General features: G+C 34.2%; 3 protein-coding genes across 4 annotated transcripts; 2 read left to right on the forward strand and 1 right to left on the reverse strand.

The window, feature by feature from the left end:
- Nucleotides 1–240: 240 nt before the first annotated feature.
- LOC122583554 lies at nucleotides 241–1,851 on the reverse strand. The gene is made up of 2 exons (XM_043755946.1): nucleotides 1,701–1,851; nucleotides 241–1,594 (listed from the first exon to the last, which is right to left on the reverse strand). The coding sequence occupies exons 1-2, from the start codon at nucleotides 1,816–1,818 to the stop codon at nucleotides 285–287; spliced, it is 1,428 nt and encodes a 475-aa protein (XP_043611881.1). The 5' UTR covers nucleotides 1,819–1,851; the 3' UTR covers nucleotides 241–284.
- A 2,659-nt stretch (nucleotides 1,852–4,510) lies between these two features.
- LOC122582447 (porphobilinogen deaminase, chloroplastic) lies at nucleotides 4,511–7,619 on the forward strand. Its single transcript, XM_043754838.1, has 5 exons — nucleotides 4,511–4,826; nucleotides 5,822–6,227; nucleotides 6,456–6,662; nucleotides 7,052–7,229; nucleotides 7,337–7,619. The coding sequence occupies exons 1-5, from the start codon at nucleotides 4,597–4,599 to the stop codon at nucleotides 7,447–7,449; spliced, it is 1,134 nt and encodes a 377-aa protein (XP_043610773.1). The 5' UTR covers nucleotides 4,511–4,596; the 3' UTR covers nucleotides 7,450–7,619.
- Nucleotides 7,620–19,298: 11,679 nt separating this feature from the next.
- On the forward strand, nucleotides 19,299–24,558 carry LOC122582582. 2 transcript variants are annotated; one of them, XM_043754996.1, is made up of 8 exons: nucleotides 19,299–19,504; nucleotides 21,712–22,158; nucleotides 22,487–22,649; nucleotides 22,821–23,115; nucleotides 23,192–23,276; nucleotides 23,435–23,525; nucleotides 23,649–23,728; nucleotides 23,926–24,558. In XM_043754996.1, exons 1-8 carry the CDS (start codon nucleotides 19,394–19,396, stop codon nucleotides 24,286–24,288), a joined length of 1,635 nt encoding a protein of 544 aa, XP_043610931.1. In that variant the 5' UTR covers nucleotides 19,299–19,393; the 3' UTR covers nucleotides 24,289–24,558. The 2 variants fall into 2 exon arrangements, with proteins under 2 accessions (XP_043610931.1, XP_043610932.1); XM_043754997.1 differs by having other exon boundaries at nucleotides 22,824–23,115.
- The last annotated feature ends 1,150 nt before the right edge of the window (nucleotides 24,559–25,708 follow it).

Consider the following 25,708-nt stretch of genomic DNA (forward strand, 5'->3'; position numbering starts at 1 on the left):
GGCTCGCAGCTGCATTGCGCGGGTACCATGCTTTAATAGTAAAAGATTATAACTCCGAGAAAAAACAACCCGACCAACCAATCCATATCCGACCTCCCCTAAATTCTGATTAGTAAACCAATTCGCCTATGACACTTGCTACACCAAAAAAGAAACCATAATAAGAACACTAAAAGGATAAACGGTCCCCAAAATCACCAACATAGATCATTTGGATTAGTATATGACCTCACATTATTCATCATACAACAATAAACATTTGATAAAAAAAAAACATACATATTTTAGACCCCAGACCATCGATGAACAAAAACGCCAGCATCTCTAAGCCCTTTAAACAGGCTCAAACAGTCGTTGCACCGATTATTTCTACAATCAACACCCTCAGAGCAATCTATAAACATCTCATCAACATGACAAATTGCTCCACTTTCAAATAACTCAAAAAGGACTTTCAACTGTGTCACTTCTGCATTCATCTTAAGCACCACAAAGTCACCATCTTTCGCGGTTTCCTTAAACCAGTTAATGAATTCAAACCGTTCATCGTGCAATGGAGCCTCATAGTAATCAACAACTTGGTTAAAACTAGGAGAAAGCTTATCGTTTTGAACAAGTCCCGGGTGATAAACAAATGTGACGCCGGGCTTTTTGACATAAGCAGAGAGAGCAGATACATTGTGATCAACCACATAGACATTAAACATTTGTGGATGGATTGGGTAATTTGGTCCTATTTCACCTGTCCCCATGTTGATGTAAATTAGCTTGTTTCTTGATGAAACATTCATGAATTCGGGCAAATAAGCTACAAACTTTTGATCATGATCAAGAGGCTCCATATGTTGCATAAAAGGTTTGTTTCTTGAAATAGATGGGCACACACTAGGAAGTTTAAAATCCTTAAAATCCATTACATTGTTCAACTTTTTCTTGAAAATGATCAATGCAAATGACCCAACCCCACAAACATGAAAAATGTCTGAACTTCTTAGTAGTAAAGATACCGGTGTGACAGATCTTATCAAGCTGCCCATATGGTAAGTACTAGAGAACCCGACAAGCATAGCACCGATGCCTCCAGGTCTTAAAACACGTTCGATCTCTAGAACGAGACGAGCTGGGATAGGAACCCGATCAAAAGTTCTTGACAATACAAAATCAAATGAGTTGGTTTCAAACTCCACTTGATCATCTTCAACTTGTTTTTGTAAAATTAGGGATGAAATCGGGCTTTTATAAACACTAAACGCTTCATTGAATCCTAATTCTTTCAATGTTAACAAATCCAAACCCGAATTTTCCCCTACACATAATGCTCTTGCATCAAGACTTAACATGTTTTTATTCATGAGCTCTTCAACTACACTAGCACTTAAATTCTTACCATATCCCACATTTTGTATATTTTCCCTTATTTTCATATGTGAGTAATCTAACGAACATTCGTCTAGATTCACCAAGATTTGCTCATTTGTCGTGATTTCATATGATATACGAGTAAATGAAACAATAACCATAGCTATCACGAAACATAAACACGCTAGAATCAATCGTCTAGCCATTCCCCCACGTACTACTTGCCATTTTACACCTTTAAAATCCATTAGAAAACGATGGGTATGAAACAAACTTAACAAAGAGATCGATCAAATAATAATAAAAATCGTTACGCTAGAAATTAATGGTTTAGCGGGTACAAAACCTTGAGGATGTGTGATTTCCACCCACTAGTAATACTGTCGAAATTTGCAATCCTAACCACGCCTTCATCGGAATCCTATTTATCATTCTTGTCTTGAATCGCTTGTGTTCCATTATTAGGACAAACAATAATATTGGCAATGTATCTACATGATCATATATATATATAAAATGATCGAAATGGCAATTTTTACATATTGTTTGAACTAATGAACAAGCTAGGGGGCTTGAATTTTTATATATTTGAATGAGTTAAGAAAAATGAAAGATTGTTGTAATGTATTGGTGGATGTAGATATAAAATGAAGATGAAAAACATGAAATGATCGAAAACGAGTGATTTTAATGAGTGTTTAAAATGTAGAAGCGGGAATCATGGGCATCCCCAATAAATATGGATACGTTATATTACATGTGAGACTTCTTGATATGCTAAAAATAATTGTTAAATCATATTTTGACATTTGGTCAACTGTTATAGTTTGTTTCGTACATGTAATCAAGTCAAACTGTCAAAGTCTTTCTTGAGATTGGATGTGATATCAACTTCAAATCATCGACTCTTGAGTTGAACTCGATCGATTGTTATTTTTTTTCTTGAACTCGACTGACTTTTTAGTAGGACTCGACTTGAATTTGATTGCTAACTGAAATGCGTTGTATTATTTTGATTTGTAGTTGTCTAGATTTGTTTTTTGAGAATTAAGGTATGTTTTATGGTTGATAACTTGATATCTAGATAGTATTTAGCAGTGTTGAGTCATCGGCATGTCTATGACCCATTCCTCGTTACATATAGAAGTTTAAGCTAATTAATATACTTCTTCACACTGTTAAAATATATATATATATATATATATATATATACTTCTTTACGGTTAAAAAAAATGAAAAAACTAAATATATGGTTGTCATGTACATAACCAATTACAAATTAATTTGTTAGTATTTATTGTACAATGAATATATGTTTAGGCTCCTAGGGTAAAACTCCAGTGAGAACAGTCTTAAAATAAGAACGGTGATAACACTTAAAAAACATCATTTTGATGCATTAAAAGTTCATAAAACTAACATAGTGCTTAACTAATTATCATTATTTAAGTGTATAACAACACATTGGCCTGTCAAAATCAAGAAAATCATGTTTTTTTGTTTTGTGCATCTATCTTGGATGCATATTCTTCAAAATAATGCATCCACCAAAAAACGTGATTTTTTCGATTTTGACGGATCAATGTATTGTTAAACAGTTAAATAATGATAATTAGTTAAGTACTATGTTAGTTTTATGGACTTTTAATGCATCAAAATAATGTTTTTTAAGTGTTCTCACCGTTCTTATTTTAAAACCGTTTTTATTTGATTGTCCCCTTAGGCTCCTATGATTTATATAAATAATAAATGAAAATAATAATTGTGAAGAATTATATTTTTTTCCAACATGACAACCACATATTCTCATTTTTCCAAACAATATATATTTTTTCCTTAATTGACTCGACCCAAGGGGGAAGGTTAAGTAAAACATGCAGTACCTATCTTAGGTAAAACACAGAGAATTATGTAAAATTCAGGGGGAGGTTATGTAAAATTCAAGGGGGGCTATGTATGTTTATCAAATTCAAAGGTTTAATTTATAACTTTTTTAAAATGACAGTATCTAAGCTTAGGTCAAGTCTGCAGTACGGATCATTTTTCCTTATATATATATATATATATATATATTTATATATGGGAGAATCTCATATATCCCCTTCTTAACCTTCAAAATAACATATTTACCCATCTAAATAACATAATACCACATATCCTCATGCTAAACACTAAAACTCTCATATTTATCCATTTTATTGCAATATATCATCAAAACTCAATTTGATCACACAATTATTTTCCCATTTTACCACACATATATTAGATTTATCAAATATATGAATTCCTTATATGATATACAAATTTGTGGACATGTATGTCATTGATCTCTCACACAAGATATAAATTTCTCCCTAGTTACCCAGGAAGACTTCCCAATTGCATCTGCTGACATTTCTTCATTTTTGGATACAAGTATTAAACCAATATAAAGAATAGAAGTCAATAATCCAAAACAGAGTTTTTGCGGGTTAATAGTACATTTCACTCTATCATTGTGTTAGTCTCCAATTCACCATTTATATTGTAACTCTATATTTGAGCTAAAATTTTTAGAACAATTAATTTGTAGAAAGTTACGATCATTAGATATATGCCATTACGATGTCATATATATATAATATATATACATACTTACGATGACTTTATTTAAGAGATAATTATATATGTCCGATCAATCGTTATAAAAAACTAAAAAAGTGTTCATATGTCTCAAAGAGGGAAGCAAAAAATAAAGATTCAAATGCATTTTCTTTTGAAACTATCTAATATGTGTGGTAATCAGGAAATTAATTTTGTGAAATTGGGTTTTGATTAAATATTTTAATGAAATAGATAAATATGAAAGTTTTAGTGTTTAGTAAGGGGATAAATGATATTATGTTGTTTAGAACCTTAGATAGGTAAATATGTTATTTTGAAAGTTAAGAAAGGGATATATGAGATTCCCTCATAAACAAATGAGCCCAAAGAAAAAATCAAAAAAAGAAGCCCATTTCAAATATCGGGCCGGCTGGGTGAGAATTGGTCAGGCTGAGATGGCAGACACATAGACATCCTTTATACGAATAAGAAACATCCGAGGTGGCAAAGATGAGATATGATAATATCATCATGGTACAAAGGATAAGTTACAATTATATATAAACAGCCCAACCGATCTCTTTCTCCCCAAATCTTCATCATCAATCAATCAGGCAGCAATAGATAGATATATTAAGATAGATAGATATAGAGATGGAAACACTGAATCAGAGCCTGATATCAGCTGCTGCTTCTAATTTCAGTTCTAGTAGATCTGTTATTTATGGACAATCATTGTCCCTCAGCAGCAGCAGCAGCTCCACCTCACCGTCTTCCATCGTTTGTCAAAAAAGGCGGCGTAATAATAATAATAATATTAAAATATCAGCTTCAATAGCCGTTGACAAAAAAGTCGCTCTTATCAGAATTGGCACCAGAGGAAGGTTAACCTCCTCGTTCCATTCCATTACTTTTTCTATAAATTATTATTGTTATGACATTTTGTTCTTACTACTTTGAATGTTTTGATAAGTGTTTGGTTGTTACATTTCATTTTTGGGCTATTATATCTAACTATGCTAAAAAAAGGTTTAGCGGGTATCCACTTTTAAAAATGAACAAGTTACAAAAAAAAAAGAAAAAAAGATCGAATGTAGGATCATGATACCCAAATTAAGAGTTTTTATGATACCCACATTAGAGCCTTATGATTATATGGTAACCACATTAGAGCTTTTTGGTACTCTATACCCAGAAGCGGAACCAGGAAAAAATCTCACAGAAGGGGCAATATTAGAATAAACATTGAAAAATAAATCTAAAAGGGGGCAAAATGTTAAAAACTATAGGAAAGTTTTAAAAATCTGTGAAAGTTTTTAAAATACATGACAAAGTTTAAATTTGGAGGGGGCATTCCCCAAAATACCCCCCCCCCCCCCCCCCCCCCCCCCCCCCCCACACACACCACACCTTTAGTACCGCGTCTATACCCTACCTATTGGCGGAACGTGACCAATATGTTTGGAGCGGCCAAGTTCAATCAATATGTAGAACGCAATTTTTTGTATCTATATAGACATTCATGTTCTATACTATACACGAAAAGTTTTTGAGGGACGGGTCCCTGCCTGGTCCCTTCATTGTTCTTCCCTTGTCCCTACCTTAGACATTTTTAGAGGGGAATACCCGCTAATGTTGATAGTAAGATATCTTTCCAAGCTAATAGCCCTTCATTTTTTGTACATCGTCAATATTTATCGGATGTAAATTGATAATTCTATTTCACTATTTATCGAAGCCAGAGACAATGCTTGCTTGATATTTTTAAATACACAACTCGCATATGTGATTATGTGAATGTGTTTTTCTCTGTTTCTGCCATTGTGAAGATTTATCCGCTGTCTAATAAGCGTCGGCTAAAATTTCTTGTGTGCAACAGTCCTTTAGCTTTAGCACAAGCTTATGAGACACGGGAGAAGCTCATTGCTTCAAGTGCCGAGTTAGCCGAAGAGGGAGCTATTGAGATTGTGGTGATCAAAACCACAGGTGATAAGATATTGAGTCAACCGCTTGCAGATATTGGTGGCAAGGGTTTGTTCACTAAAGAAATAGATGAGGCTCTTCTAAACAGTGACATCGACATTGCTGTTCATTCGATGAAAGATGTCCCTACTTATCTCCCTGATAAAACAATTTTGCCTTGCAATCTTCCACGTGAGGATGTCCGTGATGCATTTATTTCCTTGAATGCGACTTCATTAGCCGACCTTCCAGCCGGCAGCGTTGTGGGCACTGCATCACTCAGGAGAAAGTCTCAACTGCTTCATAGATATCCGTCACTCTCTGTAAGACCAGTAGCACGTAATGTATTATAAAACACTAAAACGTATGATACATTAACAACTTCAACCTGCATAACGACGTCCAACCACTGCCTTCTAATGACTGTTAAATTTCAGCTTATTAACGAACCCCCATTCCAATTCTTATTATTATCATGTTAGAGAGCTTTGCTTGTGCCTTATTGTTTACTTGTACAAATATGCTAATATGATTTGGTTAAATCCCTGTAGGTGCTGGAAAATTTCCGAGGCAATGTGCAGACTAGGTTAAAGAAACTAAATGATGGTGTTGTTGTAGCAACATTATTAGCATTAGCTGGACTCAAACGGTTAAGTATGACTGAGCATGTGTCTTCAATTCTTTCTATTGATGATATGCTTCCAGCTGTTGCACAAGGTGCAATCGGGATTGCTTGTCGAAGTGATGATGATAAGATGGTATGTTTTTTAACAAACCTTTCACTTTTTTTTTTCTTCTGGTTTTGTTATCTGGCCCTTTTGTAGATTATGGCTGCTTTTGAGCTTCTAGGTTGGATGCTCCTGTTTTATTATTGTCACCTTACAGCATACTACTACACAAAGAAGTGAACGTGCGCTGTTCCCAAACGCATATTCCATACAAGTTTTGTTTTTTCTGTAAATACGTCACAGATTTGAACTTTAGTTCCTTGCTCTAATTTGACTCATCTTACATAAAATACAGCCCAAATTGACCCATTCATAAGTAAATGGGTCAAAAGTGCCACCTTTTAATAGATATTTAACTAGAGCAAACAACTTCAACTGAGGTCTGAAATCTTAATTCCAAATGTCATTCTATTTTGTAGGCTAATTACATTGCAAAGCTGAACCACGAAGAAACAAGATTAGCAGTTGCATGTGAAAGGTCTTTTCTGCTGACACTTGACGGCTCCTGCAGGACACCCATTGCAGGATATGCCTGTAGAGACGAAGATGGTAATTGCCTCTTTAGAGGTTTGGTGGCCTCACCAGATGGAACCAAAGGTATGTAAACTAAATATAAAAACACTTGTCTTGGTATATGTTTCCATGATATTCGAGAACTTATAAATTGTTACTGTTTTGTTGTGGTGGTTTTTGCGTTCGTTCAGTACTAGAAACGTCCAGAAAAGGATTATACGCTTATGAAGATATGATTCTGATGGGGAAGGATGCTGGTGAGGAACTACTCTCACGTGCAGGTCCGGGTTTTTTTGACAGTTGAGGTCTTCACATGCGGATTTATTTTGACTAGTTTCTGGTGAGTTGTTTTGGTTTGCTCTATCATTCATGTAATTTAAGAATAGAATTTGATTGGTTGTAATTTCGTGTATGACAAACAGTAGAATGTCAGATTTTTATTATCATTCGTGTAATTTTAGAATAAATTTTCCAGATTAGTTCCTAACATAAAGGGGTATATTGTATTTAAGTGAGTCATTCTAAAACTTTGGCTAAAGTTGAAAAGTTAGAATGGGCTGAAACATTCCCAAAATTGTGTTCTAGACTTATAATGCTTATAACCTTTTTAATCATAATATTAACACATTTATTAATAATTAAACCTTGATACTTGGGCACAAACGTTGACTGGTCATCTCATTGATGTTTTGACTTATCACCGAGCGTTGGGTACAAGGATGTGGGCTCTATCATAGAAATGACATTTACTATAACCTGAAACTTGTTCATAAAGAATTGAACTTTCTAAGAAAAGTCTTTTACGAAACTCACCTCTTAAAGAACATGACTGTTTCAGATGTAGTAATTCCAGCTGCGACTGTTTTTTACTATGGAAATTGTATCTTACACGATCATGGTAACTTATAAACTGTTTGTACATCTTGTAAAGATGATGCCATGTTTACCTTTCATCTGGATTGGACTTTCAGATCCTGAGTCCTAGCTTTTTAAGAGGACATACTCGCCACCTTACTAACCATGGCCAATTCAAATTAATACATATTAACAAATTTATACAACTGACAATAACAACCCTATTAGATTAGATATACCTAAACCTTTATTAGTCTTCCATTTCTATACTGCAGCAAAATCAGCAATCTAATCAATTCCGCAATAAGCTCATATCAACTCTAGTAATCCCCAAATTCTCTCCAACTTCTCATATGCACAATACTGCTTAAACTTCAAACTATGCATCTTGAACTTTACAACTTCCACAATCTTTTCCATAATCTGTTCTTTAGACAAGTGTTCCTTCCTAAAATGACTGCAATTCCTTTCCCTCAAAATACAAGTAGCAAAAGTAATTCTTCATTTCTTTGTACTAAATTCCACACAGTATCAGTACACTTACTCCTGAACCAATCAAATCAATAATGTGATTCCAGGTAAAAGGCGTATCTTTGACGTTCATAAACTTCATCATTTCCTGCCAAATGTACGTAGTATAATCACACTCATATCGTTGGCATTTGGTCCCTTGTTCAGTGCCTCTACCTGAAAAGCTAGAGTGGTGACACGACCTAGTTTGGGTAGCGAGTCAAATTGTCAAAATGTGTTCGGATTCAAATGAGTCACTTTTTTCTTATCTAACATTAAGTTTGTGCCCAACAAAGAGAAATTTTCAGGTGACTATGTTGCAACTTCTATAAACAAGAAGCTAGATTGATGTGTATTATGGCCTTGTACACAAAAAGTTTTTGTTCTATCTTATTATAACATCCATTGAAGATGAATTCAAGAGTATACCTATGAAATTGAAAGTTAGTTTTTGCTAGATTTAATTAACTTGTTTTTCATGACTCATTTTGATCTATCGTTTTCGGTTATATAATAGGGTCCCGATAAAGCACGAAAGAGATGGTAACATGATTATCGTTTTATACTATTTCCTAATTTAAGGGTGATGATACTAGGTGTTAGAACACGATAACCATGTGGACCAGAACTTAGGGACACTTAAAGGTACAACTCAAACATTATATGTACCCCTTCACATATATATGGTTATATAACATCATATCTTTTGTTATTTCGATAATACTACACCTTCATGTTTCATGTGGATCGATTTGGTTATGTTTGTAGCCATTGTCAATGAATAAGACCTTAATTTGGATCGAAATTTGGTAATAGAATTTACAATCAAAAGCATCGATTATCTAGTCAGCGAAAATGTTGATGAGACTAAAAAAGTATTGAAATGGACAAACACTAATAAGAGATATATGTTCAAATTAACAAATTAGTAACTTTTGAAAATCAGAATAGAGCTCACTCAAGGAAAAAAAATAAAGTTTTTTCCATTCAGTTCTTCCAAAAAATACAAATTTATGGCTCAAATATACGATCTAATCATGTTATCCTCTTTAGTTTGCAAACCTTTTCCTTAGCCACTAATTAATATGTTTACCTAGTGAACCTTCATATACAAATCCTTCAATGAAAATAACTGTATGTAAGTATGTTTGACCACTATGTCATCTCAATGGTGATGATGGGTTATTAACTTATCACGGTTGACATTGATAATATATCTGATAAAGTCAGCCAAAGTCAATTTCCACACAAATGATATTATGTGGTAACTCTCTATCTTTTCTTTTTAAAAGGTTAATTTCGCTGGAAACTTCGTGTCACAATTCGACAGTGTGAGGTCGAACATACGTTGTCTAAACCGGGCCCGCACTAGAGAGCTCCCTCGAATTAGAAATGCCTATTTCAAATACCCGATTGGGGGAAAACCCCCTACTAATCCGCTCAAAGGCATGACGATTAATAGGGTAAACTGTGTCCCCTCAGCCTTCAACATAGGTATACCCAATCCAAAACCTCATAAAGAGACTTAATTTCTATTCCTCTTTAAAGCTTGAACTCAAGACCTCATCAAAAGAAATGATCATACAAGTATACAAACATTGAATTAAATCTGTAACTCTCTCCATAATGATTTGATTGAGCATTTATGTGAAATTTATGTATTACCAAATACCAATATTATGATGCAATGTATTGGACATTTGGAGTGTTTTGGACGTATTGGGCCACTTCGGTTTTCCTACCAGATTTATAGTCGTATCTAAATCGACTACTCATTAAAGTTTTGGGAGTGTCGGCATTTTGTTTGTTTACATATAGAAATTTATTTTGGCAATCTATTTTCTATTTTGCAAGTTTTATTTATTTATACGTAGTATAAGTATTCAATTATACAATGCAAACCAACTCTACTTAGGTGAGTTGACCAGGGGTATCTTCTAAATCCACTATGTGGGCCTCACAGATAAGTTTTTCCCAAAAACTTGGGTTTGAGTCTTGAGTTTCTCATCTCAAGATATTTTTCATTAGAAGAAAGTTGGAGGTACACCAAATTGCGGTGTAAAATTGTCTGGAAAAAAATTATACAATGCATGTGACATGATATCAAAGAAAGTAATAGACAATTTATATAAGGGTATAATTATCAGTAATTGAAATTTCAGTTTTAAAGTTACGATGCATATATTTTGTCCATTTATATATTAGTATATAAAATAAGGAAATGAAAGTAGCTTTTCTACTTAGATAAAGGTAAAGTCTGCCTATATCTTAACCCCCATACACTATTGAGGTGTTGAGCCTCAAAACATGCGGAAAATGACACTGATTACTTTATTTCTTTCTTTATACCAAGTAAGAAAGTGTTAACTATAATTTTATAGACCGTTGTCGTGAAAATTTATACTTTTCATATGAATGCCATCACCTGAAAAGTATATTAGTTCAAGAGTTTTTAATTTTATTTTTATGTAATAAAGGTTCATTTAGGATTTGTTTTTTACAAAGTATACGTTGAGCTAAATAAATAAACGTACATAAAATAAAATCATACATTTGCTAAAATCATGTTATATTATTTTGACTTTAACCTTTTCTAGAAAGAAAAGTGATTGTACACCAAATCGAGATTAGACTTAGAAAAAAAGATGATGGGTGCTTTTGGTTGTTGTCGGCGGTTCCTTTGAGGTAGAGTTATGATCTCTTTACGTCAATCGTATGTTTGTAATGTATAGCCGATTATGATCGTGTTGGTAGTTTTAATCTGATCGATCGTGTATAAAATGTTAGGTTTTCAGTGTTTTGTGTGTGAATACCCTTTTGAAGGCCTAACGCATCTCCCTTTATAGAGGATACGCAACTTGGAGAGGAAGTCAAGTTCCTTTAGGGTTTCCCCAAGTCATAAGATTATTTCCATAATTACCGCCTTTATATGATAAGAACAAATCTCGACTTTAAAGGGGAGCAATTCTTATCCTTACATCTCATGTGCGAGTCTTCGTTATGGATGGTCTTCCATACCTTAACGTGTTGTCGTACCTTCGTGTGATAGGCCATGCGTGCTGATGAAGGGGTATGTCAACAAAAAGCGTGTAAAAATCAACATTAATAGTTAAAATTATTTGTTCGGTTTCATTTTTATGTTATTATTATTATTTTCGGTCCCAATATAATTATCCATTTTAATTTCTACATGAATACCGTAATTCATTACTCAACTTTGTACCCTTAATAATTCACCATTTTTACTACTCCTCAAATGTATTGTATACGATATGGCCAATGACCCACGATTAGAGGTGTTGATTGGTCGGGTTATTTGGGTTTCAGATTATTTAGGCCGGGTTATTCGGGTTTTGAAAAATTATAAATCAACCCGTAACCCAAACCAAATAAGCTTTGGGTTATATGGGTTTGGGTTGTTCGGGTTCGGGTTTTTTTGGGTTGGGTTTTGGGTGACCCAAATAAACGTGATTGATGAATTTACGTGCAACTTAAAATTTTTTTGTTAGTTATGCAACATTGCAACCATGTATTTTCAATTTCAAAAACTTAAATAATATTGATATTTATTTAGATTAACAAACTTTTATATCCAAAACAGTTGAAACACATATAATTTTGCGTTTTTGAATTCTTGAATGAAAAGATAGTTGTTTTATCGTTAATATTCAAGAATATATACTTTAAACAAATTTGATGTGTTATATATATGTATATATAAAAGAAAAAAACATCTTATTCGGGTTATTTGGGTTGACCCAAATTATTGAATTTTCACCAGTAACCCAAACCGATTAAGCTTTGGGTTATTCGGGTTAACCCAAATGACTACCCGTAAACCGAATAACCCAACCAATTTCACCCAAACCCATTCGGGTTGGGTCGGGTTATTTGGGTTTGGTTATTTTCAACACCCTTACCCACGATTAAAGTGGTGAGGTATCCAGATTTTACCTGTAAGGCGCAGGTTCAATCCTTGATTTGGTTTTGATGGGACTTTTTCAAAATTAATGCATCTTGTTGGGTTCGGGTTTCCATTCAGCTGGAATGGTGGTCAGTAATGGGTTTCAACCCTTAAGGGTGTGTTAATAGTGGTAGCCAAAATTGGACAAGCCTGTTTTTTTTTATGAGCGTCCATTTTGTGATTATTTCATATATCTATATGTCGTGTTTTGATGTCTAAATGAGTTAATAAATGTGAACTTTTGGTTCACAAGGCATGCAAGTGAAGGCAAACATCTCTACTCAACTTAACATGAAGCCACAAGACTTTTGGACAAAGACTAGCAAGCGGAACATGGAAGATTTGAGGCCGACATGAAGCATACGACCATGTGTTAGTATTTTGGGCATAACTTCTTCATACGGACTCCGTTTCTGACGAGTAAGCTATCCACGGAAAGGCGAGATAAAGAACTACAACTTTAATGTTGATGTCCAGGACCAGTGCCGCTCATATAAAGCTCTAGCGCTGCTGGAAGCCATCCTGAAGCCAACCAGCGGAGCTGGAACATCACCAGCGGAGCTAGGGGTCAACCAACGAAGCTGGGAGCCAACCAGCGCCGCTGCGACTTCTCCAGAGCCGCTGGGAAGGTCAGCAGATCTAGGGTTTTGCCGAAAACCTATAAATACCCACCTAAACCCTAATATTCGTAGCTCACTTCCTCCAGGCGACTTTGGGGGCCGTTCTAGGGTATTTTCACCGGATCTAAACCCTCGTAACACCTCCACATCATCCGGAAGATCAAGCACCAATTTTCAACAACAATCATCATTCAAATCATTATTAATAGGTCAAATTAATTAAGGTTCGTGGTGTTGATTCGGAGGAGTGGCATTCAGGACTGCGTGACTTCGATATCCCTATTAGTTTGATCTCTCTTTACTTTTATTACTGTTATTAGGGTTACAATTGCAAGACTATTATTTGACAATTATTGTTATGGATTTATTTATATTAATGATTGTTATGTTTATTTATCTTGTCATGAGTAGCTAAGTAGTTTTGCATTTATTTGGATAATGTGATCATGCCGTGATAGTTTTATATATTAGATCGTTGAACCATTTCTATGCTTTTCGCAGATCCATGGTTATTGAGTCAGACAAATGTTATTGGTTTTCATATACAAACCGGTTTTGTTGATTTGGTTAGGTCGAACTGATGTCGAGGCCTTAGGGTCATTTAACTTGGTTTGCGGAACATTAATCGGTCTATAACTAATGTGGTCTCTTGACTTGTAACCGAGCGGAGGATGGTTAATTAATAATTTGACTCAACTGAACATGTGTTTTATTAAATTATTTTAGTTGATCTGGCGAATGGAAACCGAATCTAGGTGACTAGGGTAATTAGTGTCAAGTGACTTTTTTAAAGAAACCTAAAAGAATCTTGACTGACATAAAAGATTAAGTCATTGTTACAAAACTTAGGTCTTAATGCATAGCAGTGAATATAACGAGAATCTGTTTATAGGGTAGTGTGAGTCTAACGACAACACTACTAAATAGTTTGGTGAATCTAACGAGAATCCTTACGTGAGAAGAGTTGTTCAACATATCTAAACTGTTTTCTAAATTGTTTGATCAAATAATTGCACTATGGCTCAACCGGAGGTGTGAGTTGGGTTGTTGGTATTTATTGGTTATTCCCTTACGGTCAGAGGGTCGGAGAGACCGCTTTACGCCTGTGATCGGTTGATCCCCAGCCGTTCGAGTTCGACTTAGGGTTTTGTGGGATATGTTTGGGGTTTATTCGGAATTCGAATAAACCGTGAGTTAGGGTTTTATGCATACGAATGATGAATGTGCCGTAAGGCTTCCTCCTCTATTTATATAGAGGGTCGATTTCTTAGAGGGGAGGGTAAGAGAATTAGAGTAAATCTCTCCCTCCTTTGTGAATATCTTGTTTCCTTCTTGAGGAGATTTGTGGTAATCTTGTTACCTTAATTATATCCGAGTATATCGGAGCTTAGATATGTTTAATAGATTAATCATGGAAAAGATCTTTTGTCCGATCTTTGTTGCGTATCTCCTCGGAGCTGGGTATTTGTTACCTTTGGAGCTCCGGGGTAATTATGTTGAGCGGAGGCCGAGCTCCGTTATGGCTTTACCTATGCGAAGATGACTTCGTTCTCTGCTTCTGCTTCGGGTACGGAGCTAGAGCTCCGTATGGGTATATCATCATAAATGATCATGACATGTGAACTGTTCCAAATAGATGCAATGTTTTAATTATTATTATTTTGCTAGATTAATCATTTAATGTTTTTATTATTTAGTTTTATTTAAATCGTGACAAACCCCCAAATCCCAGAATTACACCTAGCTTAGTTCTTAGACATAGTCCCTCGAACGATCCTGGTCTTACCTATTTACTATCAATGAACGAACGGGTCCACTGCCCGTGAGTGAGTGTAGTAGAAAAGTTAACCTTGTATAAATAAATTTAAAACTTGTTACGAATTTAAGTTAACAAAATCTGCTCATCATTTTTTTTTTGACCGTTCAATAAAAATATTTTGTAATTAAATACAAAGACAAAACTAATATATAGTTATTTAAAGGGATAATTGCATATATCCCTGATGTGCGTTTTTATTTCTTGTCGTTAAATATATGTTATACAAGTAACTATCTAACCTAAACACACTTTAACGAGCAGAGAACCCGGTCAGTGTAAAATAGCCTAGTGGTAAGTTACAGGATCGTTCGCAGGGACGCGTTGCTTTACTTAATCTAGTAGTACGTGTAATTCTAGTTTGTTTGGGGGTTTGTCACTAATTCTTAATTAACTAATACTGTTAACAGTAAATTAAAAATCTAGCCGCAACCGCTTTTCAACGACAGGCTAACCTGAAAATATTTGAGAAAAGCTAATAACTTTAATTAAATTAAAATACTTGTTTGGCATCTTCAATCTCATGGTACGACCATGTACTATCCTACTGGTTTGCTAGTCTGTTGGAAATTTCATCACGGCTCAGATTCTCGTTAGATTCACTTCGCCTAATTAGTAGTGCTCACACTACCCTATAAACAAATTCTCGCTAGATTCATTGTTTAAGCATTAATGACCTAAAGTTTGTGTTACTAATTCATCTTTTAGTTACCCAGCTCTTAAGCCATGACCGAATATAATTCCCTCCGGTGACCACAGTGCTCGGTTACAAGTCAAAGGATCGCGTCTAGCATTGTTAAGCTTTATGTTCAATTCATCCTAGTTACTATGGTTTTGGATTCCTCGGTTACAAGTGAATCACTTTTTACTTCTAGTTATAGACTGACTAGTCATTTTCTGTCCTAGGATATTAGTTATAGTGTATGATCATAGACAACCATCAGAATTAAACTAATATGTCCAGATATAAAACCAATAGCAACATGAATTACTAATAAACATAGATCTACGATAAACAGTCTAACACATTCCAACAAAATCTAAACAAACACAGTAAAACAATAAGCGTTTACATGATCACATCGATCAAAACAAGTATTCAGTCTACTAGCCTAGCATTATTAAAGGAATAACAAAGTCTGAAAAGATGAAAGACATTGTTCAATAAGATAAGTAAATAAAAGAGATAAATCTAAACCGAGGATGAAGATCGGAAGGTGTTAGAAGCTCCAAAACCTTATTGGAATCTGCAAGATCGACCTAGGGTTGTTGCTAGGCGGATGAATCGGCTCTCTGTCTTAGGGTTTTGAGGGTTAGTTCGACTTAAATAGTGGTAAAAGTCGGTTTCTGATCTGGGCCGACCAGCGGCGCTGGTCCTGGGCTTCCTTGGGCTAGTGGCGCTGGTGACTAAGGGAGCGGCGCTGGTGGCTGTTGTTCTTCTTCGTGCGTCTTCGTTTGGCTCCTGAATCACTTCTTTGTGTCTTGTATCTTCATATGCTTCCTTCTTGAGTCAGTTAATGTCATTTACCCTCTCTCGCATCTTCCGTGAACTTGCATAAACACATCATTCATTAAGTACCAATAGTTCCGGAATAATAACTCATTTAAGCATAGAAATGAAGCCTTTCCTTAGGGTTTTTTATCACAAAATGGACGCTCATCAATCCCCAATTATACTATTAAAATTGCAAATATACCCAATCAAATTTCTAAATAACAAATATACCCAACCTTATCTTTCAAATACACAAATTTTACCATTTATATCTATTCTATCAGGTACATTTTATATCATGACAATTATATCATTCACCATTTGAAAACACCATTTCGTGCATATGTTTCCAGGAAATGAAAACTTCAATTCACACATCAAAAGTTGGATGATACACCATGAAAATAATGTTACAAAAAGTACTGATGTAGTATTCCATAATATTAGAATTTGTACATCACTTAACGAAAGACAATTCTGTCATAAGCATTAAAATCATTTCTCTCATTTTGTCACTTCCAAATATTAATATTATCAATTATTTTTTATCTAAAGGCTTAAAAATCATAATAATAAATTACCATGGACATCATATCACTGATTAGCATATGATTCAAGCTTTATGTAGTCAAAAAATACCATATTGATCAGTGGAATTATTAGATCATAAAATTAAAAAACCTTACCTGAATATTATTTGACGATGCTAATGTGAATGGATTGATTGAGAGTTCTAAGATGAAATGGAAATAATGCTACAGGTAAATTGTAGAGAGACAGTCAGAGGACCATTGAGTTTTAAGGCAGGATTGTTTTGGGCTTAATAAAAGGGTATATTTGTCTAATCTAACTATTTGGGTATATTTGTTATTTAGAATTTTAATTAGGGATATTTGTAATTTTAATTGTGTATTCAGGGATATTTGCAATTCTCCCTTATTTAGAAGCTTTGTTAATTAACTAAATATTTTATATTTCCTTTTTATGTTTGTAAATGATTATTAAAAGATAGAGGGAGTAACTAATAAGAAAAACCAACTCCACTTCGATGGGTTAACTAAATGTATTTTCTAAATACACTATGTGGGTTCCGGATGTGAGTTTTTTCTAAGGTCTCGGGTTCGAGTCTTGAGTTTCTCATCTCCAGGTATTCTCTATGAGGAGAGGGTTGGAGGTCCAGTAAATTGCTGGTTAAAATTGTCCCTAACACGTCTGAATCGAAACTAACTTTACAATAATTAAAAAAATAAACTAATAAAAAAAAGACAATACTAATTATTAATAGATTGAAACAGAAAATGATAAATCCTCCTAATATATCCCCTTATTAACATATGTAATCCACTAATTGTCTTTCTTAATCTCACCCCCTGATTTTTCACATGTCACAATCTTATTAGTTAGGAGGATTTGTAGCCTAATAACTTATGAGGATTGATCATTACCCGATTGAAACTCATATTTCTTTTCTTGCAATTAAATTTAGGTATTTGCTAATTTTTCCATTTCACAAGATTCTTATACCTTACGTCACAAAACCATCGTAATCAAAAATTAATCATTGAACGTACTAGCAACAGACATGATATAAAGAAAAAAGGGCAAAGGGTGGGGTGATTTACCAATCTTGCAATGACAAATATTTGAAATGTGGCATAGTAGACTAGTAGTCCCCGTGCATGGCTCTTGTCAACACTATATAATAAGAAAAAAAAAAAATAATAACCATTGCTTAGGTATAAACTTCTAGTCCAAATAATGTATATAAAAGCTGATGTTGTTATAATAGGTGCTTTAATAAATGTATATTGTGTTTTCATAGATGTAATTTACTTTTCACGTCGTTTTTCCTTAATATAGGATATAATTTGTGTTAGCCGATGCAACTATTTTAAATCTTCATGAATCGTATATATCTAGTCCAGCTATGTTAAAGTTAATCCGATTTGTTACTTTGTTTTTTTTTTTTCCAAACATTCAGTCGGGATACAACATTTGGGAAACTTCACCGTATAATGGTAAAGTCTTGTACGTATCCTAGATAACGAGATGTTGAGTATGAGCCGTTACAAGAGTTCGGAAGAAAAACCTCAAGACTTGTCATCCTTAAAGATCAAACTTAAAACCTTAAGTCAAACTTGAAAACGCCTCTAACCAATTAGACTAGTCGGCGGAGTTGTTATTTGTTAGATTACTCGTAATACTTTTGGCCTGTGTCAGGAGATAGAGGTTTAAATGCTACCCTCATACCAATGCTCTTTATACTATTTATAGCTAGCAAAACGAAAAGGGAAAACAATAAAAGTGTAACTAACATGTAACATATGCATCGATCATAATGTAAAATTTTAGTTCATATAATGTTAGCTTTCTAATAATAGATGGTGTCAAATATAGTATAGATGATATAATAAACTACTCGTCTATCTGAACTCATAGGCCTATTTATATATAACTTTTTAAAAGATATAATTTGAACTTATATTTAACCTTTGATTTAAAAAAGGATTTTGTTAAACAGAATCTAATTAAGCTATAATTAAGTACATTTAATAGTTGTATATTTAACATAATATTCAATAAATGGACTTTAGATATGAAATATATAATTTTTTTTATGTACGCTAAATGTAACCTAAAAGCTACATCTAACATTTATCTTATTATATTTCTTTTGGATTACCACTTATTTTATTTTATTTTTATAAATTTTATACCTTTTAAATGAATATTTTAATAGTTATAATATAAATTATCATCACGTTGTTTCTATAGTGTTAAACCTTTTTGTAAAACTGTGACAAAACATTATAAAGTACGAGTATCATTTAAATAGCGTTTAAAAATGTGCGTTTAGTATTGGTAGTGTTCATTGTTTCTCTTTAACTATACTCCTCTCCCTTTCTCTCTCTCTCTCTCTTATTCTGTTTCTCTTCAAAATTTCCCAAAAGAATCAAAAGTACCCATATAAAAGTTCTGCATGAAATCATGAATTGTCAAGAAAATAATAGTAATACTTGTAATTCTGCAAGTGATCAAGGACATGTTTCAAGTTCATCTCAAGCTGATCATCAAGTTACACTCATCCCTATTCACATGGTCAGTTTTCCATATCTGTCAAAAATGAATATGCTTCTAGTAGCATGCTTCCTCCTCACAATCTTTTAAAAGTTTAAACATTGATTTCAATCACAAGGCTTAATGTTTAATATTTTTTAAATGATTTGTGAGAGAGGAAGCATGTATGATATATGCTTCTAGAAGCACATATGTTATCCCTTTTTTTAATTTGTTATTCTTGTTTTAATATGGATGCAAATAGGTCATCGTAAGTGTTCTGTTTTTGGTATTATCTATATATATGTATGCATTTGATGTGTTTCTGAGGTAACTTGTTAGTATTCTTTTTTGATCATGAGTAAGTAACAATATATTTTTGAAAATTTTCTGATTTGTAAATATTACTATCCATCTCTATGTTTTTTAGTGATTATGTGAAAGACAACGTCTGCTAGAGTGTCCGCGCATAATATTTTTCTGTTTGAAAGTCTTTCTTCTCTGGCTACAAGTAACTAAGGTATTTTAGACATTATACTGATCGTCGATCGTTAAAAAATTACTCTAATGTTGCAGGTTTTTCACAAACTAGTTTTGGTAGAAAGTTTTTGGGTGACTTAATTGGGAAATTAAGGGACTATTAGCCTAATTTTGCTGTTGATCTTGATGTCTCATAATGTGGTATCCGTACTGCATACAAGCCTACAAGTAAATTTTTGAAAGAGCAAAGGGATGCATCACACTAATGGTCAATCATTGTCAAAATGTTGCAACTTTTACTAAAAAGCTAGTTAGGAAATTATAGGTTCATTGGATGACTTAATTAGGAACTTAGATAATATATCTTTAAGCTAAATTTACTTGTGAATGTTGAGCTTTATTCATCTTTTAGCCTACCTAATACATGGATAAAAAAGCACAATTATATTGAAGCAGTTTAATACCTCTTTAGTTACTAAAAGTGTATGTTTTAAACTTTTAATAGTCTAATGCATGGTTTATCCCTTTACTTGAAGTTCTTTATGGCAAAAGTATTTTTAATAGAAAGATATCGGAAACCACACTCAAGAAGAAGAGTGTATACCCGTAAAGCCCTCTAGGGACGGTCGGCAAAAGTAGATGCTTTTTTGTAACTATAAAAACCTTTATCATAGTTTATGGAACTTTTAAGCATATAACTTGAGTTACAAGATTTGTACAACTCATGATATGTGTTTAATTAGCAGTTTGTTGACTTTCATGAAGAGCATCTGTTTTAAGAAAAAAAGAAAGTGATCATGGTTTCTGATTCTGTATTATCCTGCTTAATCTATGTCTTATGATTACTTCCTTTATATATAACAAGTTGGAAATACTTGTCTTGAAAATTTGAAAAAAAAGGCGCTTTCAATTCGACACTTTGTGGCTTTTATAAGCATCATATAGTCTTCTAAATGCTTTTTTAGTGCATAATGATTTGGATTGCATTAGTCTTGCTATTAAAACCTTCTAAAGTATGTTAATGTTTTTTTTTTATTAGTTGTCAATGATGTGTAAATGCTATTGTCTTAATAACATTTTGAGCAGTTTCATGGGTCCCATGATCACATCTAACCATTAAATGGGACCCACGAAACGATAATGGATGGTCAAATCCGTTCATTGTTTACATTGTCTAAAGATTCTATAGACATTTTTGCTCATTTGGATTGCACAAATTTTTAATCAAAATCTCCAAAAGGATGTTGAGTTTTCTATCTTTGGTCCTCAATAATGTTGAAAAACTCTAGTGAGTTGAATATAAATCAGTCACAAACTTAAAAGGGATGGTCCAAATGTTTAGGGCTCTATGTGTTTAGTCGGGTCAAGAAACTGCCTTACTGTAATGATGTTTTTGTGATAAGTATATATGTTCATAGTTCATACGATAGTACAATTCTGTATATGTATACCCAGTTATTATATTCTTGCGAAAGCACATTTGAGATGGCTTGATTCATTTACAGCATTTTTTCTGATTCCCGGGTCCAATAATCATTTCTTCATTATATAAAGAGTATGAAATTGGATGGTGAGAAAGTTAGTGCCTTCAACTTTTAGTCAAATAAAGAATTTTGGCTACTCTAGTTAGAGTTTTGAAAGGCTGGTACTTATATTCTTTCATAGCTCATAATGGTACTAATTGCTTGATAAATCACAAACTTAGGAGTATTATTGTTCTAGATTAATTTGTGGATTCTAAACTAATATCTAGTTTTCTTTGTTTTCAGGCCAAAAACAAAGTTTCTGGTAACAGTATGAGTGAACAAAACCTTGTTACGGATATGACATCGAGAACATTACAGCCTTCTTCCTCTAATGAATTTGTTCAGATAAAAATGCCTCCAATACCCCCCACACCGCCCCGGTTTCCCAAAAAAGTAAACTTCAGTGTGGCACCATCGGCTGACACTTGTTTGTTACGGAGTAATTCATCAAAGAAAAGTCTTTTACCAAAAATGAGTTTTAAGAATAGGAATACTGTTTCAGATGCAGCCGTAGTTCCAGCAGCCTCAGCTTCTGTACCACATGAGAAATCGTCCATTGCTAGATCATGGTCACTTACAAAAATGTTTTCACCTCTAGTAAAGATGACACCATCTTTACCTTTTACACCGAATGGACATTCAGACCCAGAGTCTGGGCTGAGAAGATCAGGCGGGTCACTTAATTTGCAGGTGAGCTGATTAATATTGGCCCTTTAGTTCCTTGTTTTTACTCTTAACAGTAAGCAAATTGCTTGGTCACATCACATGTTCATTTCTGATGATATTGATATTTCTAATTTTAAAATGAAACAAAACAGCAATGGAACAGTGATAACACGCTTTGAGATGAAATATAGAGAAGTTAATTTGATTAGTTACACATTTTTAACATTTTTGATGATTTAAGTTGATATGTTTTCCCATGTGTTTGCCAATGCTTACTCAATAAATTTATCTGCTAGTTGTTCCATATGTTTTGCTTAATTGTTGAACTAATGTTTTCATTTGAATTTTGTAGACTAAAGTCCACGAGCATATACCTCGATCTCAATCTGTCCCCATCCTCAATGAGAACATGCGTATTAAGAGAATGGATTCTTTTTTCCGTGTGGTCCCCTCAATTCCAAGAGAGAAAGATTTTGATTCCAAGACCCCAACCCCTATTGCTACTGACGATGAAGGTAGATTTGCTAATTTCTTGGGTCTAATTCTGTTTATTCAGTATCAGATCAGATAATGACTTTCCAAATCACACATCCAAACACCCTTCAAGTATCAAAAATTTATTTGAAAGCTTTATCCTTACTACTCATCTTCGATAGTAAATGACTAACCATTTGGTTGCTATGAAGCAGATGGTGACGATATAGCCGAAGATGATGCCGTTTGTAGGATATGTTTCGTAGAATTGTGTGAAGGTGGAGAAACCTTGAAGATGGAATGCAGCTGCAAAGGTGAACTTGCTTTAGCCCATCATGAGTGTGCCGTTAAATGGTTTAGCATAAAAGGAAACAAAACCTGTGACGTGTGCCATCAAGATGTTCAAAACCTGCCTGTTACACTTCTAAGAATTCAAAGTAGTGTTAGAAATCGAGATGCTAGAGCAACTGCTTCCCAAAACCACCATATTGAAATTAATGCATATAGGTAAGTTTCAGACCTTTTTTTTAAGTTCAGCATCACATCTAGCATCTAATAAATGATTTTTGTTTGGTTTTGGCAGTGATATTTATAGGGTGTGCAAAGAAATGCCTATTCTTGTGATTGTTAGCATGCTTGCATATTTTTGCTTTCTTGAGCAGCTTCTGGTAATAGACTCGTATGAATTTTAGATGGGTTGTTGTTTGAGAGCATGAATGAACTTTTGTTCGGTTCTGATTTCTGAACGAAATAAGATCACAAACGAACCCTTCATTTTATTAGATTGATAATTATTTGGTTTGATTAGAAATGTGTTCTTGTGAAGGTTCGGAAGATGGGTACAGGTTCAGTTGCTCTATCTCTTCCATTTTCTTGTGTATTAGGACTTCTCTCATCAATGACTTCTTCTGCCATGGGTAAGCTGTCCATTTCTCAAAAGAATTATGAACAAATAATTCATGGTGGTACCTTTAGAAGTGACAATCTTTACCGCTTTTATGTATCTTAACATTGGAGATTCTGAATTTTCTTGTCTGCAGTGATACGAAGATTTGCGTGGTTATATGCATCAGTACAATTTGTGTTTGTGGTAGTTTTCGCGCATATTTTTTACTCTCTGGTAAGGAGATTACTTATATTTGGTACATTTGTAGTTGACCTTATATATCGTTAGAATCACTATAACCTTAGAAATATAATTAAAAATAAGTTTCTATTTAAAAAGTTAACCATTTGCAAGAGTACTGTGAGCCAAATGACTAAAGTGACCATAACCCGAGATATGGAATATTTGATGATCATTTTGATTGTGTATAGGTTGAACTTCAGCCAATTTTATCAATACTTCTTGGAACCTTCGCGGGTTGTGGGGTTGCGATATGTGTTAGATCCATTGTTGTGGAGGTCGTGAGGTTGAGAAGATGGTGGCGTCGTGGATCAAATCATCAACGTGATTCCCAAATTGTTGAAATTTCACCATCACAGTCACTCCGTACATATGATATGCCTCTGCCACCACCCCCTCCTCCACCCTCTTATATAGCTTCTCCCGATATTGTTTTAAATCCAGCACCACGATATGAGGCTGCACCACCACCACACGTGCTGTCACCACGACCATCATCGTCTCCCACACTGCACATTGAAACTAGAAATGCTGAAGCTTATAAGGAGATTTAATTTGGTACTGAGTAGCTATACATTCATTTGTGTTTTATATTTCCTTTCAAAGAATGGGAATGTCATGAGAAAAGAAATGGCCATGAATTCAAGAAATGGAGATCTTCAGTAGTGTGGATACATGATTTTCAGAGTATGAGTTCAGATATTATAAAACTATACATGTTTGGGTTTTGATCATCTGTATAATATACATTTACTGCATATTTGTTGAATTTTGAAAATATTTTATTGGATAAATATGGCAACAATCGATTTGGGTTGGTCTTACCTCTTAGTCTCTTACATTACATGTTGGGTAATGGGTTTAGATAGGTCGCTTCTAGTATGATTGGGTTCACCAGTTATTTTTTGGCCTTTTAATGTTTTTGTGTATAATTGATGTATTTATTACGTTAACCAAAACAAAACGATAATCTAGGTCTTTTTTTCAACGGCCAACAAAATTTACCAAATTATAGGCTAATATGAAACTAGCTTCATACAGAAATACAGCTTGGCAGAAAGTAAAGTAGTAATATAGATTACAGAACTAAAAAGTGACGACTGACGAGCAAAATTTGCCCAGGGCACCCATAAAAGTTGTGTACTTGCTGGATAACCATAAGAACCCTAAGGCTTTAACCTCACCAAACAAACCATTAATAGCCACCTGGTTCTGGCTAAGATCACCAAATTGCACCATTTGTTTCGAGCCCGCCAGATACACCACGAATGTAGTTAAAAACTTAAAATCACCAAATGAAAGCCTTTTTCTAGAATTTTGAACCAGGGGTATATAAATGTAGAGTTACCAAGTCAGGTGTGACGAAAGCGATTATGGAATTAACCTTACACCGTTTAGAGATTAACTCCCGTACACATTGAGCAAACCTGCACGTTACACAAAGTGGTTCGAAGGACCACATTTCTAGCAGGCAAAGCAAAATGAGTGGGCATCCGATCCAAATCAATTCTCCAGGTTAGAATCATTACTTTCGCTTGGACCCAGTTATTCCAAGGGAGTATATATATATGTTGCAGGTTGTTCGCGAAGTGCCTGCAGGGAGGACTTGACATTGCTGACAGAAAATTGACCCACTACGTCTTTGGCCCAGGTCCTCTGATCAGGGCCTGCTGACAAAGGAGCCATCTTTATGATACAGCACGGGGCTGAGTTATCTCATTCGTGGAGGCTGGCAACCGCTTCTGGTAAAAGGGAAACGAGGCATGATGTAGAGAGATGGATATCCTATCAGCAACCGAGTAGGACTTGTTCATTAAACAACGGCCACAAGTTCTAAAAAAAGTTTGCATAGTTGAGGTAAAAGGTCAATGTGAGGTTAGCTCACTTGGTAGAGGCTTTTGCCTCTTGAGGTACAAACCAAGATTTAATTAGTAATGGTGTAATTTAAAATTATTTGGTGTAATTTAGTAGTAT

This window comes from Erigeron canadensis, chromosome 9, assembly GCF_010389155.1.
Source record: "Erigeron canadensis isolate Cc75 chromosome 9, C_canadensis_v1, whole genome shotgun sequence".
Lineage (NCBI taxonomy): Eukaryota > Viridiplantae > Streptophyta > Magnoliopsida > Asterales > Asteraceae > Erigeron > Erigeron canadensis.

Coding starts and splice junctions, on each gene's coding strand:
- LOC122583554 (XM_043755946.1), bottom strand. CDS start 1,818: ATGGAACACAAGCGATTCAAGACAAGAATGATAAATAGGATTCCGATG. Junction 1,595..1,700: donor TCACACATCCTCAAGGTTTT/GTACCCGCTAAA, acceptor TGGATTTTAAAG/GTGTAAAATGGCAAGTAGTA.
- LOC122582447 (XM_043754838.1), top strand. CDS start 4,597: ATGGAAACACTGAATCAGAGCCTGATATCAGCTGCTGCTTCTAATTTC. Junction 4,827..5,821: donor AGAATTGGCACCAGAGGAAG/GTTAACCTCCTC, acceptor TGTGTGCAACAG/TCCTTTAGCTTTAGCACAAG. Junction 7,230..7,336: donor CTCACCAGATGGAACCAAAG/GTATGTAAACTA, acceptor GCGTTCGTTCAG/TACTAGAAACGTCCAGAAAA.
- LOC122582582 (XM_043754996.1), top strand. CDS start 19,394: ATGAATTGTCAAGAAAATAATAGTAATACTTGTAATTCTGCAAGTGAT. Junction 19,505..21,711: donor CACTCATCCCTATTCACATG/GTCAGTTTTCCA, acceptor CTTTGTTTTCAG/GCCAAAAACAAAGTTTCTGG. Junction 22,650..22,820: donor TATTGCTACTGACGATGAAG/GTAGATTTGCTA, acceptor GTTGCTATGAAG/CAGATGGTGACGATATAGCC.